General features: G+C 36.0%; 1 protein-coding gene and 1 long non-coding RNA gene across 4 annotated transcripts in view; one reads left to right on the forward strand and one right to left on the reverse strand.

Annotated features, from left to right (window-relative positions):
• Positions 1–15,897, reverse strand: part of slc13a4 (solute carrier family 13 member 4) — a 167,838-nt gene that overhangs the window by 97,433 nt on the left and 54,508 nt on the right. The window contains exon 1 of one of the 3 annotated variants that reach the window (XM_039769451.1): positions 1,009–1,717. The exons of 1 other annotated variant lie outside the window; for it this stretch is intronic. In XM_039769451.1, coding sequence (XP_039625385.1) covers positions 1,009–1,128 — 120 coding nt within the window. In that variant the 5' untranslated portion in view covers positions 1,129–1,717. Of the gene's footprint in view, positions 1–1,008; positions 1,718–15,897 lie in introns of those variants that run through there. One more of the 3 variants, XM_039769454.1, reaches the window with a different exon arrangement.
• LOC120539420 lies at positions 1,133–14,378 on the forward strand. Its single transcript, XR_005635613.1, has 3 exons — positions 1,133–1,206; positions 12,002–12,076; positions 14,270–14,378. It is a non-coding gene; the product is annotated as an uncharacterized LOC120539420 (long non-coding RNA).

The raw sequence follows: 15,897 nt of genomic DNA on the forward strand, positions 1-15,897 counted from the left end.
TTTATTAAAAGGTGATTGCTTACAGTGCTTGGCAATGATAACCACTTAGCACAATTATCTCTTTTCACTTTATTTAACAAAATGACAACACTACTTTTAAATATATTACTAAGCATGTTTATCATTGCAACAATGCTATATACACAGTACATTTTCAACAGGTTATTGACTGTAATTTTCCAAATACCTTTAAATAGGTAATGAACATTAAAATATGAGGCAGAGTATACGTAAAGTCGGCTATTTTTCCCCTTTTCAAAGTAATGTTAAAAAAATAATTTATTTTATTCTTAATATCATGTGGGCGCCCCGTCCAGGGCTGGTTCCTGCATCCTTCCTTCATGCTACTGGGATAGGCTGCGGCTCTGCGGACCTTCAATTGGAGTAAGGTGTTTAAAAATTGTTAGATTTAATTAAAATAATCTCAGGTAACGCTCTACCTCTGTCACTAGTTCATTATTTAAAAAGCGCACTTCCAAACCACCATCCCTTTAACTTTGTTTGGACTGCATTTGACGCTGTGCTTTATACCTTTTGAGGTCGTATGAACTGCAACGATTAATAATAAATACTGGGGCTATAACTTCCATTTAGTTGTCATTATAACTATTTATACGGACCGGTGCCCGTTCGGGAATTGGCTCAGGGTACGCGCCTGAAACTGCAGCGGGTTAGCGTATGGTCCCCAGCGCACCTCAATTTAGCTTAATTTATGACTGCATAAAGTGAACTGATGGATGTACTATTAAGTATATCACTATATATAAATGTAGTAATGTGTGGGTTCTACGTCAGCGATATTTTTCTTTTCAGCCAACTGTCTCAAGCAGCTCCGTTGTGATGATAATGGATCGTTGCAAAAATAAAACTGAACCGACGCTCGGGATCAGACATGCAATTAAATTAAGCTATTTTATTCAACGAACGCGACTATCTTAATGTTTACAGTTGTTTTTCTAAAGGAACCCTTACCGGGAAGAGAAGAGGAGATAAGGCGGTAATACTTACGCTAGTCGGGTGAATTAAGGGCAGTGGGAGCAGCGACAGCGGGATAAGCACGACAAGAAGCAGCTTGCGCGCCCTCCAGAGCTTCTTCAGCAGAGCCATCCTGTCTGATTCCAGCTTCATCCTTCTCGCTCGGAAGGCGACAACAGTTCTGCAAAACCTGTCAGTTCTTCTAAGGGCCTCTCTTTTTTCCTATGGCTGGTAAGCTCGAGTTTTGCACTGACAGCCAGCACAAAACGCGTCGCTCGGTAATTTCGAAAGCCCAATGTATTACTTGTTACTCTATCGGGTCATTTCATGTGCTGCTGTCATATCACTCCCACCCTCCTTTTCTGTGCAGTGCACACCTGGCTGTTGTACGCTGCCGGCCGCTAGCGCCCCTTTGACTTGAAGCAAGCCCCGCCGCTTGAACAGACACCCTCGTCAATCCTCCAATGGATGGCCTCTGCAGTCTGTTTTACTTCGTCGTGTCAGGTTTTATTTATAACCAGTTTTCGGAAACTTGTTAATTCGTTATTTATGTTCCGTGCCGTTTATTATATTCATTTAAGTTGTCTGTCTTATAACTCTTTTGTGCCTTTACATTTTGATGCACGATAACAAATTCTCCAAGTTCGCGATATCGTTTATAGCCTAAGTGATATCTGTAATCCCGCCCATCACTCGTATTATATTCCAATCACAGATTCGCATCAAAATGAAAGATCGTTTTCCGTAGTACACCTTGTTATTTTATTTATCCATTTTCTTAGCTCACTAGAATTGTCATTACCTTGACTGGTTAGATTCCCTGAGCCCCTGTAATTGCATGAAGTTGTGCAGCATGTGGATCACTTTTTCTCGGGTGTATAACTGCGTAACTTTATTTATAAATATTCCGTAAATTCACAAGTCACCGATTTGTTAATATCTTAAATTGCTAAAAGAACACACTACTTTTTATCGCTGAAGACTCCGTGAATAAGACATACTTAAAACTTGCGTATTGCTGGTTTTAGAAATGTGTAAGTGACTTTTAGAGCCTCACCTAAATTTCCCCTTACCATGTTTTTCCGGACTTGGGCAGGGCTGGGAATACGACAAGATAGGACACAGTGAGTTGAGGAACTCACCGTTTGTAAGGGAGTTATAATCTGGTTCATCCCCCAAAGAGGGCGCCATCTACTTTCAGCGATTTAGTGAAAGAAGCCTGCCTCTGAAATATCTGGGGGAAAGTTGAATTCACCCAGCAAATGTTGTTGGAAGACTGTGTGCTTAATTATTTGTTGCTCTTGTAACACAACTGTGAGAGAGGCCTGCATGGATGATGCAGTGCCACTGAACACTGATGGAGTGTAAAACTGAATCTTAGTAAGCAGGAGCTTAATTAGGAAAATGCAAGTACAATGAAGGAACCATTCCTGGATGGAAGGCCAGGTCATACTAAGGCATTTTCATGCTCACACAAAGCTGTCTGCTGCAATCCATCGCTCTGGGAAATAAAGAGTCCACATAAACGCAAGGGTGCAAGAAAACACCACGAAGAAGACAACCCAGTGAGATTTAAAAGTGAAGTGCAGTTGTAAAATAGCACCTCAACTCATGAAAGGAGGAATTCAAGACAGAAAATAAATGTTAAGTCCATTCTAAACAGTGCATTTGATTATCATAGAATAATAATTAAAAAATGGCAAACGTCAAAAAATATTTCCATGCAATTATTGACACAAGCCTGCATACTGTAGGTACTCATTCCAAAGACATATATGTAAGATTAATTGGTTACTGTTTTGGCCCAAGTATGCACTGGTGTAAGAATGTGTCCTATGATATACTGGGGTGGTTTCTGATATTGTTGCCCAAGACATGTATTGGATAAGCAGGTTAGGAAATGGATGATCAGTAAGAATTCTCCTGGGTCAAGCTAATCTGTAAAACATCATAAAATAGAGTAAATATAGTATACTACAAGTAATTAAATTAGGAGTCCACAGTTTTTAACTGTTCGTCCAGGCCACCCCTTTTTGCTGCTCAGAATTATAGGTTTTAAAAACAATGTCTTTCATCCATCCTTTTAATCAGTCAATGATTCATTTTTAGTTTCATGCCGAATTTTTAGGTTTTGGGCTGAAGTGTATTCTAGTTGTATAAGCACAATTCAGAAACCAACCTTAGATGCTGTGGCATTCCATCATAGGGCACCCTCATGCATATCTGGAGTGAACCTACTACAAAATAAGCATCCGCAACCACAAGGTCCAAATAATCACTTAAACTAACAAAGTTGTCCTTTGGGTTGATTATGCAAGAAGTTTGTTTTTCACTGTATGCACAGAGGATAAGACTTGTTTGTGTCCCAGAGGGGAAGTGTTTTGGGTAAGGGTACAAATCATATGAGACAAATTCCATTACACACATCCTTAATCATTCAAACAAGGATTATTTAGGATTATCAAATGATCTTAGTGCATGTTTTGGACTGTGGGAGGAAGCTGAACATCTTGAAAACCTATGGGGGAGTAAGCAAACTACACAGGTACGGCACCACAGACTGCATATAAGTTCTGTAAAGTGGTAGCACTAGTCTATATGCAAACAACTATAGTTACATCTTCTTTATTAAAATCCCAGTTTCATACTGTATATATGAGGGACGCTCAAAAAATTTCTGCTCTTTTATATTTTCGTTGGAAACGGTGATGGTGGAAGGAGTAGTAACTGGGCATTAAAAAGTTGGTACGACGCTGGGAAAATTGCATCGCAAATGAAGGTGACTATGTTGAAATGTGATGTATGAGTGTTTTTGAAATTCTTAATAGAGTTAAAAAAGTGCAGAAATGTTTTGAACGTCCCTCATATATACTAATGTCCAGTATACTAAAAACACTCACAAAGTTAAATTATGAATGATAAATGAGCATAACATTCTCAAACTTCAATCAAGAGTTATAGGGCACCAGTGTTTATCCCAGCATTGGGTGCAAGGCAAAGATCAGCACAGAGGACAATATTTTCAAAATAAAGATATTAATTTTAAAAGAAAAAAATAATGAGGACTGAGGAGATAATAAATGCTTAACTTTAAGCACCAGGATGATACTGTATAAAACAATTAAAACTTCCACAGGTATATTTGAAATTATAATTAGGAAAATAAAATTTATCAGCCTTTTAAAAAAAAACAAAGTGATAAAGCCAAAATAATTACTATCAAAATAATAAAGTTCGATTTCATGCTGACTGACATCCTGTTAAGCAAGGAACTACAGGCTATTTAAATTGTACAAGGGCACATTTTGTGGAATGAATTATGTTAGCATTGAGAACAAAAAGAAAGGAAACCTCTGTTGACATTTGAATTGTCCCTGGTATTATACTGGCTGACGAAGGATATTTACAAAGTCATCAATGCAAAAAGGGATGAATTGTAAAATAATTTATCATTTTTTCTTAGCTAACAGTTTAAGTTCAGGGTTGGAGGGGTGTGGTGCTTACCCTGGCCACTCATGTTATCAGTGTTTTATATAACACCAACTAAATAGGTGACAAGAAGGACCAAAGGGTGTGAACCAGGTAGAACTTTGTTTTTCATTTTGTTTCTGTATTTTCTGTATTAGGTGGATGAAAATAATTTTTTATAGCCCTAGTGTCTGTTTATTATTGTAACTTGAGTTGATTGCTAGAATCTATGTATATTGTAAAAGGCTAAAGAATCAAATATTTTCAGTTTAGAAAAGCTTACATATCAGAAGCACTAAATCCTCATATTCAACAACTCTTTAAGTCACCAACAGCATACGTCCAGCATTCTTCTATCTTGCAAAAAGGCTGCACTTTTTCTGAGCTGTGTATATCTTTATATATAATACGCTACCATGACTGTTTGTTTGTCAGTCTAGGATTTTAAATCAGCTGTAGCACGCAAACCATTTGACTAATTGACCTGAAAATTGGTACACATATACTATATGACGTCTACTATCTGCTTTCAGGATGAAGATCGACCTCCAAGGGTATTCCTCTTTTTATTTTATTGTATAATCAACTCTCAGCAAGGCGGCTATGTGGCGCATGCGTACGGTGCCATTCTCATCCCTACCACCATCGCCATCACTTCCCCTACCCCTTCATATCTTAAATAATTCTTCAGGCAGATTGAAGACTTAAGTGCCAGCTTAAGTGAAAAATTAAAAGAAAACACAAACACTGACTTAATCAGTTTTAACACGAAAAGATGCAGACGAAAGAAGAGAAGAAGCAGGCCGCTAGGGTGGAGAGAAGAAGAGCTGCTCAGGAAGCAGCAAGCGCATCAATCTCTGAGCAAATTAATGCTAAACGTACAGAGAAAGAGTATGAAAACTATGAATGCTCAAGTCAAGTGTATTTACTGCACGCTATGGTACAGCCCACCGTTACTGGTAAACTACAGTATAACTGATATATAGATCTTGCACATTGCTAGTAAGTTTTAATAGTGGACACAATATTTTTGCTTCTACTGAAATGGGACATAATAAAGAGAGTTACTTAAAGTTTTTTTCATGAATTTTGTACTGTGACAGAGGGCAGCTAGTAAATTTGTAAATGTTTTTGTGTCAAAATGACTTACAGCACTCAAAGATGTTTCATTGCTTAAGTTGTACATGTGGATCAAATGAAAAACTATGACATTTTCAGTGTATATTGGTTTGCAAAATTTTTGATAAAAATCTGCTGTGTAAAGGCAACATAACAATGTCTTCAAGTTCACCATCCTTCTGTAAGTCCTACCTCACATGTGATAGCGAGTAAAGGCAAAATGCCAAAGTACATGTTTAACTAATATACTGCCATAATATATTTTTAACTACATAAACACGGTAACATTAAATGTACTAGTCTGCACATGATTTAACATACTATTTAATTATTTTTTTGTTAATAGTAGGCTAATATAATAGTTTACATCATTATGTTAGCTTGTTTTCTGTTTGCTGCTATCCATGTGATTGCATATTGCAGATAAAACAATGGAGCAAATTGTGATGCCACTTCCTTACACAGTGGCACTTCTTTAGCTTAAGTCAGACGTTTATTAAAACTCAGTTTTCATATTTATTGAACTGTCAACTACTTACACTAATTATCATTTTTTTGATAATCTCTCTAAATACATTGACTACTCAGGAAATAGAAAAGCAAACATTCAGTTAACAGCAGATACACATAAACACCAAACACATTTTTGACTTGTATTACACATAAAAGGTATGTGGAATTTGCTTTTGTTTCAGTTTAATGCCCTTTAAGTAACATGATAGGGATATCCTCTTTCAATGAAAGGTTTACATTGTGATGGTGAAAGTCACTACAAAAGCATTGGAGGCTGAGAACCTATGAAAAAATAACTCCACAAGTGTAGTCCAGTGGCTGCAAGTCAGGAAAGTAAAATTAAAATATAGATTACCTAGAAACAACCACTAGGTGGAGCACTTCTAACTAAAGTACTGTCCCTGTTTTCTTGACTTGCAGCACAGATCACCAGTTGTTAGCCATTGTAATTTAATTTATGCAATGTATTGTACAACAATGTCTGTTGAATGCATAAAATCTGTTTTAAAAAATGTAACCCAAATTTGATTTGAGTAGGTGCTTTACAGTGTATATTACTGATTATAGATTTAATACTACCACATTACCAATTATCACATAATCAAATGTAATAGAAAATATTACATGCACAGGACAGGTAATTGCAAAAAGTATAAATTTTAAATAAAATTATTTATTCATGTGGAACAGGATGACTACTTTGAACTACTTTAAAAGAGAGAGTTATGTAGATTGCCTGGTTAGAATATATTTATGTTATACAATTGCTCCTTAATTCATAGTTCCCATAGTTGTGTGTTCTTAGAATACTAGAAATTATGGATTTTGAGATAATCTTAATTAGCATTTAAACATTATATAAAGACAATATAAGAGAGGATTCTGAGATCAGAATATTACTCTTCTTTGTTGTGGTTAATTTTTATTATTCTAATTGAATATAATACAGCAACATATCTTCTGACGGTAAAGTAATGTGCTTGTGATGGAGCCCTCACAGCCTCTCCTATATTTATCACTTAGATGTTAGGCATTTAGGGCTAGATAGATCTGGATAGTGGATTTTGCCAAAAGGATGGACATGGCTGTGGCAAATATGTATTTTAAGAAGAGGGAGGAACATAGGGTTACGTACAAGAGTGGAGGAAGATGCACACAGGTAGATTACATCCTATGCAAAAGAGTCAATCTGAAGCAGATTGAAGACTGCAAAGTGGTGGCAGGGGAAAGTGTAGTTAAGCAGCATAGAATGGTGGTCTATAGGATGACGTTGGAGATCACGAAGAGGAAGAGAGTGAGGGCAGAACCAAGGACCAAATGGTGGAAGTTGAAAAAGGGGTAGAGTTGGCGAAGGTGGATGAGTTTAAATATTTGGGATCAACAGTACAGAGTAATGGGGATTGTGGAAGAGAGGTGAAAAAGAGAGTGCAGGCAGGGTGGAATGGGTGGAGAAGAGTATCAGGAGTAATTTGTGACAGATATCAGCAAGAGTGAAAGGGAAGGTCTACAGGATGTTAGTGAGACAAGAAAGCAGGAGACAAAGCTGAAGGTAGCTGAGTTAAAGATGCTAAGATTTGCATTGGGTGTGACAAGGATGGATAGGATTAGAAATGAGTACATTAGAGGGTCAGCTCAAGTTGGACAGATGGGAGACAAAGTCAGAGAGGCGAGATTGCGTTGGTTTAGACAAGTCCAGAGGAGAGATGCTGAGTATATTGGGAGAATATGCTAAGGATAGAGCTCCCAGGCAAGAGAAAAAGAGGAAGGCCTAAGAGAAGGTTTATGGATGTGGTGAGAGAGGATATGCAGGTGATGGGTGTAACAGAACAAGATGCAGAGGACAGAAAGGTATGGAAGAACATGATCCATTGTGGCAACCCATAATGGGAGCAGCCGAAAGAAGAAGAAGACTCTGACCAGCTCTACACTAATTATAGTCAATTTACCAGCAGTCCAGTAGTCAAACATTTCCTAAAGATATTGGACCAACTCAGTGTATGCATACATTTTAAGGCAGAGTAGTTCTTCTCTGTTGTTCCTGTGCACCCATAATCACCAATTTCCATCTCTCTTGCTTATGCAGAATTTAATCTATGGAAGATGCTCAGGAGTGCAATAGTTAGAGATCTCTATATTTATAAAGTATTTATATCTTTTGAATTAAACTTCATATTTAATTATCCAGAAAAATACTTTTTCAATTATATACAAATTAGACATTTTGTGAATTGCAACCTACACAGCACCTTTAACTTATTCAGAATATATTCCTGAGGCCGATGGTAGCTAGGGTGAATGGCATTGTGAAAGTAATGTATATAATAATATTTAAAGGAATATACTCTTTACTGAGGGCAGCACGGTGGTGCAGCGGTAGCACAGCTGCCTCACAGTAAGGAGACCTGGGTTCACTTCCCGGGTCCTCCCTGCGTGGAATTTGCATGTTCTCCCCGTGTCTGCATAGGTTTCCTTCCGTTTGCTCCTACAGTCCAAAGACATGCAGGTTAGGTGCATTGGTGATCCTAAATTGTGCTTGGTGTGGGCTGGTGCCCTGCCTGGGATTTGTTCCTACCTTGCTGGCTGGGCTTGGCTCCAGCAGACCCCCATGACCCTGTGTTAGGATATAGCGGTCTGGATAATGATTGACTCATTACTGATCTTAGTGAACAATGGAAAAAGGGTCTTTCAATTAAACTTTTGGAAAATGAATGGGAGTCAACAATTCATACAATTACTGTATTCTAGTTTAATATGCATTAAACATACCATAATTCAGATAAAAATCTTTCATCAACCACATATATCTCATTTAAGATTGTCAGAAATGTGCTTAGAGCAAGATCAAACCAGTGAGCAATGTTATCATGTGCCTGTATCACTAGGCCATATGTTTTGGGAATGTCCTATACTTAAACTATTTTTGTGATAACAAATTTAGTATATCTCTTGTGTAACCTCATATTTAAAATAAATCCTAACAACTCAATAGCAATATTTGGAATAATACCAGAAGAGTTACAGGTGTGATATGAAAAATCATTGGTAATGACCCTATACCACACCACTTGCATAAGACTTATTTTGAAAGAATCTCAATCCACCCTCAGTAACTCAGTATGAAAGCAATGTCCTCTGTTATCTCAAATTAGAAAGAATCAATTTACCATCATTTACTATGATCTGTTCAAAACATTTTTAGAAATTGGAAAAAACCTATTAATATAAAGTAATTCTAAAGTAAATATACTTGTTGTTTTTGTTCTATTTCCTGTTACATACATAGATTTTTTTTATCTCTCTGTATTTGCATTGTTGTCTTTGTTGAGATGGAGCTGAATACTGTTTTTCTTTCCTTTTCTTAAAGCATGTTTTACATTCTGGGTTATTCTCATTTGTCTGACTGAGTTGTGTTCTGTTATAATGTTTTCTTTACAAATACAGTAATTTATAAATAAAAAATAGTCTGTTGACTAATATTCGAAGGGACACAGCTTTTGAATTAAAGGGCTGATTGATGACTGGTGCGATGAAACATAGATCAAAGCCCAATGTGCATGGTACAAGGATTCTGTTGGCTTTGAAAGTACAGTGCAATTCAGTTCTGTGCCTTTTCTCTTTGAACAAGTACAGTATTATCCCAACAAACAAACCTGAAAAACAACAGTATAAATAGAAATTAGAGTTATGAGGAAAGATTAAAAGAGCTGAGCCTTAACAGTTTAAGCAAAAGAAGATTAAGAGGTGACATGATTGAATTGTTTAAAATTATTAAGGGAATTAGTACAGTGGATCGAGACTGTTATTTTAAAATGAGTTCATCAAGAACACGGGGACACAATTGGAAACTTGTTTAGGGTAAATTTCGCACAAACTTTCGGAAGTTTTTCTTTACACAAAGATTGATAGACACTTGGAATAAGCTACCAAGTAGTGTGGTAGACAGTAAGACTTTAGGGACTTTCAAAACTCGACTTGATGTTTTCTTTAAAGAAATAAGTGGATAGGACTGGCGAGCTTTGTTGGGCTGAATGGCCTGTTCTCGTCTAGAGTGGTCTAATGTTCTAATGTTCTAAATCCATGAAATATAATAAAGTTACACAGGTAAAGTTGGTATGCTTTATTGTACACCCCGAAATGCAAATCCACAAAATTTCCCCAAAAAACTTTAAAAATCAGCATTCCTATGTGAATAATTAACTGTCAAACATTTTTACCATGGTAAATATGCCAAGAAATGATATCATGATCACCAAAGGGTATAGCAGTACCCAAACCTCAAGACACAACTGCATGACACAGTTCTGGGTTCAAATATGAGGTGTTTTATTCAACACAATACCTTGACAGGTTTCCAGTTCCCTCTTTTCAAGGCAGCAGAATAAAATAATAGGTCTTCCTTCTACTTCTACACCTCCCACATAGTCACATCCACTACCTTCCAACAATGTCTACTCATGTAGGAAACTCAGCTACTTTTATGCCAGACCTGGGAATACTTCCCGGTGCAACATCATTGCACATTGGAACTACTTTCGGATTAGATGGATGCCCTTCAAGGAGAGTATAACGATACCCTGCAGCTCCTCCGGGTGGCACCCAAGGACCCCAACAGGGGATCCAGGCAAGGCACCCACGCCCATCCTGGTTGGGATGCCCTGTCCTTCCATTACAGCCTTCCTTCCATCCAGGTGGAATGGCATGGCACAACACTCACAATAGAAAGATAGAAAGATTACCTAAAATGAGTTAATGCAAAAAGGAGATACAGCATTTTTATAACTTTATAATTAACTATGTACAGTCAAAAATAATTGAACAGAAAAGTGCATCTTCTATATCTTCAATATCTTCAATATCAGAAGCCTATCTGGTATTATTATTTAGAAAAATTTGAAACAAAGAATGTGTTTGCCTTTGTTTAATTTACTGCGTAAATACATACATTTCTTTAAGCAGAAGAATTAAAAACATTTTTTGATAACTTTATGAAGTGAATTTGTGTGTGGGTGATGAACTATTGTGTGTGCCTATTGTTAATATATACTTCTTATTTTGCATTGGATTTCTATACTATCTTAATTGCTGTGAAAGCAACTTTTGTGTAAGTTCTATCTCTGTTTCTTATCAATTTGTAAAGGGGGTATTCTTGTTATCTAAGTGCTTTGACTGCATTATCATGACATTACCTCCCTGAGGTTTATTTTTTTGTTTTTATTTTACTACCCTGGTAGTTAATATGTAGCTTTGTTCAATCCAGTGACTGTAGATAAGAATGTAAGCTTGGAAATAAAGGTCAAATGATGAATATATATAAGAGAATGCCTGTATGTGTGTACTGCAGTGGGCTGATGCCCCTGCACGGGGTTTGTTTCTTGCCTTGCGCCCTGTGTTGGCTGGGATTGGCTCCAGCAGACCCCCGTGACCCTGTATATAGGATATAGTGGGTTGGATAATGGATGGATGGATGTATTATGTGTGTACCTATATATATGTATATGAAATTTTGTCTTGGGAACGAGATACATTTTGCAAGATTTGAATCTTACTTTGTTAATTCTTAAGTAAATCGCAAATTGATTCCTACATAATTTGATATCCCCTAAACGTGCTTCTGTTTCACTACTAACTACTTAAGAAATACCCAAAGAAAACAGTACTGTATGTGCTTTTTATCAGGTACAGTTATGTGATTAGAATCGGAAGACAGAGTTGAAGAATTAAATACAGGTACGATGTTAAAATGCTTCTTGAAATTAATGTAAGCTTTAAAATGCTGTATATAAAGAAGTTATAGACTCAAATAAAAAAATCATTTTAAAAAGAAGAATTTTTGTTTTTGATAGTACATAGTACATCATTTAAAAAAAATCCATACCAAAAATGTTAGTGGTGCTGTTGGTAACATCTTCTCCTCTTTTGCTTATAGAAACAGAAACATCCAGCCAGACTTGATGTTACTTCTGTATTCATTCCGGAAGCCCCTCCCCTTCAGTCATAAATGGTATGTAAGGAAGTTGGCAGACCCATGTTTGTGAATGACAGAATTCATATATAGAAACACGGTACTTTAATGAGTCATTTTTATTTTCATTTGTTATTTTATGTTTTCTTTTTGGCCCAGCCAGCCATGCATTAAATAGAGTTTGGTGTTGGTTGCCCCTAATCTTTATCTTGTCTTTTGATCATCTTTTAAAACCAACACTGATGGGAATATCCTACACTCACATTCAATTACATAATCCCACAAAGAATATATTAATCTCTAGTTTGAGCTAGAAATGGATAAATATATTATGACATTTTTCATTCTATAAAATTTTCTAAGTTTGGCCTTATGTTTTATGCTTTCCTCTCAACTCTGACTTTACTGGACCCATTTTTATTTCAGTGAGACCATTTTAACACTTTGAGTTGTCAATTTCAGATTTCAAGAATTCCCATGTTTATCCATCAGTTATATTTCCCAGCTGTGTTATGTGCAAGGTAGAAACCAATCCAGGAACGAAAACAAGAATATCACAGAGCGCACTTATTCACAAATCAATGGCAAATTACAGTATATGAGAACCAACTGAAGACACATATCAACCTAATTTGTGTGTCTTTGTGATGTGGAAAGAATCTGAACATGAGTTCTGAACATGAGTTGTAACAATGCTAACACTTGTTTCAACATAATTTCAATAATATTACCTTTTATTCTTTGTTTACTTTTATTACAATATGCCAAAAAGTGCTTTTTTAACTTTTAGAAATGTCTTATGTAAACTGTGTTAATATATTTTAGTTGATAGTGATTTCTTAATTCTGTGTTTTTACAATATGTTTCTGGTTATGAAACAGCAATTAAACCTTTAGGAGAAAGCATGCCAAGGGACAATTTAGACCTGTAAAGGATTAAGATGTTTTGAAAAGAAAGGAAATGTGGTCTCACTCTGATGGTTATACTGTAGTATATCCAATTAAAAACATTTACAGTCCAATAACTATTTTTTATTAAGTGGAAAAACAAGTCAATTGTGTTTAATGTGAGGTAGTATCTTAGAAAGGTTTTTGACATAGTGGAATTGCAATATAGGGCATATGAGATAAAGTAGGAATATCAGGTTTCATCACCTCATTCTGATAAAGATTTTTAAATTAATTATATTTTAATTGTGAGACCAATCAGCAGTGAAGACTCAGGAATAGGAGGTACATGACAGCACAAAGCAGGTAAGTATGGCCAGTCATATTTATATATATTTTCTAAAGCTGGCATCGGTTTGTACAAAAATGTACTATCAAAATTGTGAAATTAATTGTGACATTAGTTAACCCAGCATTTCTTTCTAGAGAAATCTTAAAACTTGAGAATTTGGGATTAAAAAGGTAAAATGCACTGGAGTTTAAATATAGGCCCTTTTTGTCATTAGCAACATACAGGGGGTCCTCGGGTTACGACACAGTTCTGTTCCTACAACAGTGATGTAACCCGAATTTTGGTGTAAGTTGAAACACACTCTAGCCTAAGTCACTTACCTATCTTAACACATTTGCAAAATCATAATCTAGAACATAAAAACACAAAATCTAAGCCTGAGAAAAAAGAAAAGAACATAAATATACTGTACTGTACACTGTACTGTAGTAACAGAAAAAATGAGTGTAAAAAAATGCTTACCTTTATTCCTTCTCATGTCTCAATTTTTTTAAGGTTTTATGGGAGTGAGTGTTGTAAACTCGAAACGTATGTCGAAACGTTGTAACCCGAGGACCCCCTGTATAGCTCAATCTCGAGCTGTTGGTGGGTTCCTTGGGGAAGCCAGGATTTAATTTCTTAATTTTAGTTTATACTTACAGTTTTGTTTTTATGTATCTCAGTATTCTTAATTTGCTGGCATGGGCACAAGGAAAAATATAATTTCTGAAAAAATATGAGGTGCAATCTCATTCTGATTCACTTTTCATGTGTGGTCTTTTAGAGAAACTAGCTTTTCCTACTAGTATTTTACCATAAAAATAAACAAATAATGCATTTAAATACTGTATAATGTAAATACAATATATTAACTATTTAAAAAAAATAAATTAAGTGACAGAAAAATGCCTTACAATTTCAGTTTAACTTTCCTAAGAGAAAATTCAAACACTAAATTACTGTATATGTTGTGTGCCACCTATTCATTTTCTGAATGTTCTTATTGTGTTATAGATTCTCATGAAATTGGAGCCTATCCCAGCCCCTGGGGTCCAAGGCAGTAACTAAACCAAGCTGGAACACTGATCCATTGCAAATATATTCAAACACAAGTCCCTTTCACCCTTCCAGGTTATAGGTATTGACTTCTGTTTTTCTTTTTTTTGCAATTTTTCTAATTTTATACTTTTTGGAATTTATTGTGGTTATCTTCATATTCATATTGGTTTTATCACCATTTTGATTATCATAGTTTTTGTGTTTTGGCAGTAGTGACCACTTTATGCTTAGCAATGCAATCTTATTGCCATCATTGAATACCAGAAAGTTGACCTTTCTGACCTCATTACCAAGAGGTATTTCAGAGTGGGATGCACACCTCCTGGTGTCCAAGATTCTGGATTTCTGACAAAAAAAATGGGTTAGGAGATTGCTTCTGAAGTCTATTAGGCTTAGACAGTCTGTGTGTTTTTTTTTCAGATACATTTTTTGTTTGTGTACTGGGCTATTTGAGATTTTGATTTGTTAAATGGTTTTGACCCCTGCCAACCCTTCTGGTCATTTCATAAACAAATGGTAACTGTCTTTTTTCTACATATCAGAACATTTTACAGGATCTCATGAATAAATGTCTGGGTTAAGGGTGTGTGTACAGAGCCCAAGTGATATATCCCGATGCACTGGACTTGGCAACATCAAGGATATAGCATAATTACTGAGAATTTGCCAGTCTGCTTATCTATGAGCATAATGGCACAAAGGTTGCACTTAAGATTTTTTGTAGTTGACATTAGCAAATAGGGCTTAAGCAATAATATTAAGTCTGAATGTATAAATCTGTTTGTCTCACAAGGTTTGATATTTTTGTAAATTAAATTGGGTAGAACCTGGAACAAGGAAACTACACAGCTTTATAGTCATAATACAGCAATAGTGTGTGTTGCTATCACATAATTGTTGGTGTTATGACACATGTCATTATCACTCAGCTGCTATGTTCAGTATCCAAGCATTGGATATTTCTGAAACAAATGTTTTGAGAGTGTCAGTTTTTTTGGTTAGGGAATTCTTTTTTGTTAGTTTTGGCTTTTTCTACCTTTGCCCAAGTTTGTTGAAATCAGATTTTTTAAAATGACCCTTGCCTGTCTTTTGACTTATGAATTAACCAGCTCCTTTTGGTCTATTTCATTTCATGGTACTTTTTTTTTTTTTTTACAAAGATCACACTTTTTAAGTATCACAGTGCGCACAACACTCCAAGCATCTGTGTGGAGATAACATGAAAGCCCATTTCAGGGTCTCTTCTGCTTTTACCCCAAATCACATATGGATTCAGGTCAGCTACTGTACATATCCAGAATAAGACTAGTCAACTAGAGCTCCCTCTAGTGATTTGTTGTGTACTTGGAACCACAGGTTGCAGATCCTAAAGATGTTAGAATTCCTGAGACAATTGCAAAGTTTAAGGTACAGAGATTCTCCAAAGTACCGAGCTATCTACTACATTCAAATAGTGGTATTGAGGTTATTCATCCTCCATTCCTTAATTTTCCTGTATATTTCCATATCTGACGTCCGTCTGGGACATGTACTAGATATAAGGGAAAATTTGATTCTAGTAATGCCCATTCACATATTTGCGC

The sequence above is a fragment of the Polypterus senegalus genome, chromosome 11 (assembly GCF_016835505.1).
Source record: "Polypterus senegalus isolate Bchr_013 chromosome 11, ASM1683550v1, whole genome shotgun sequence".
Classification (NCBI taxonomy): Eukaryota; Metazoa; Chordata; class Cladistia; order Polypteriformes; family Polypteridae; genus Polypterus; species Polypterus senegalus.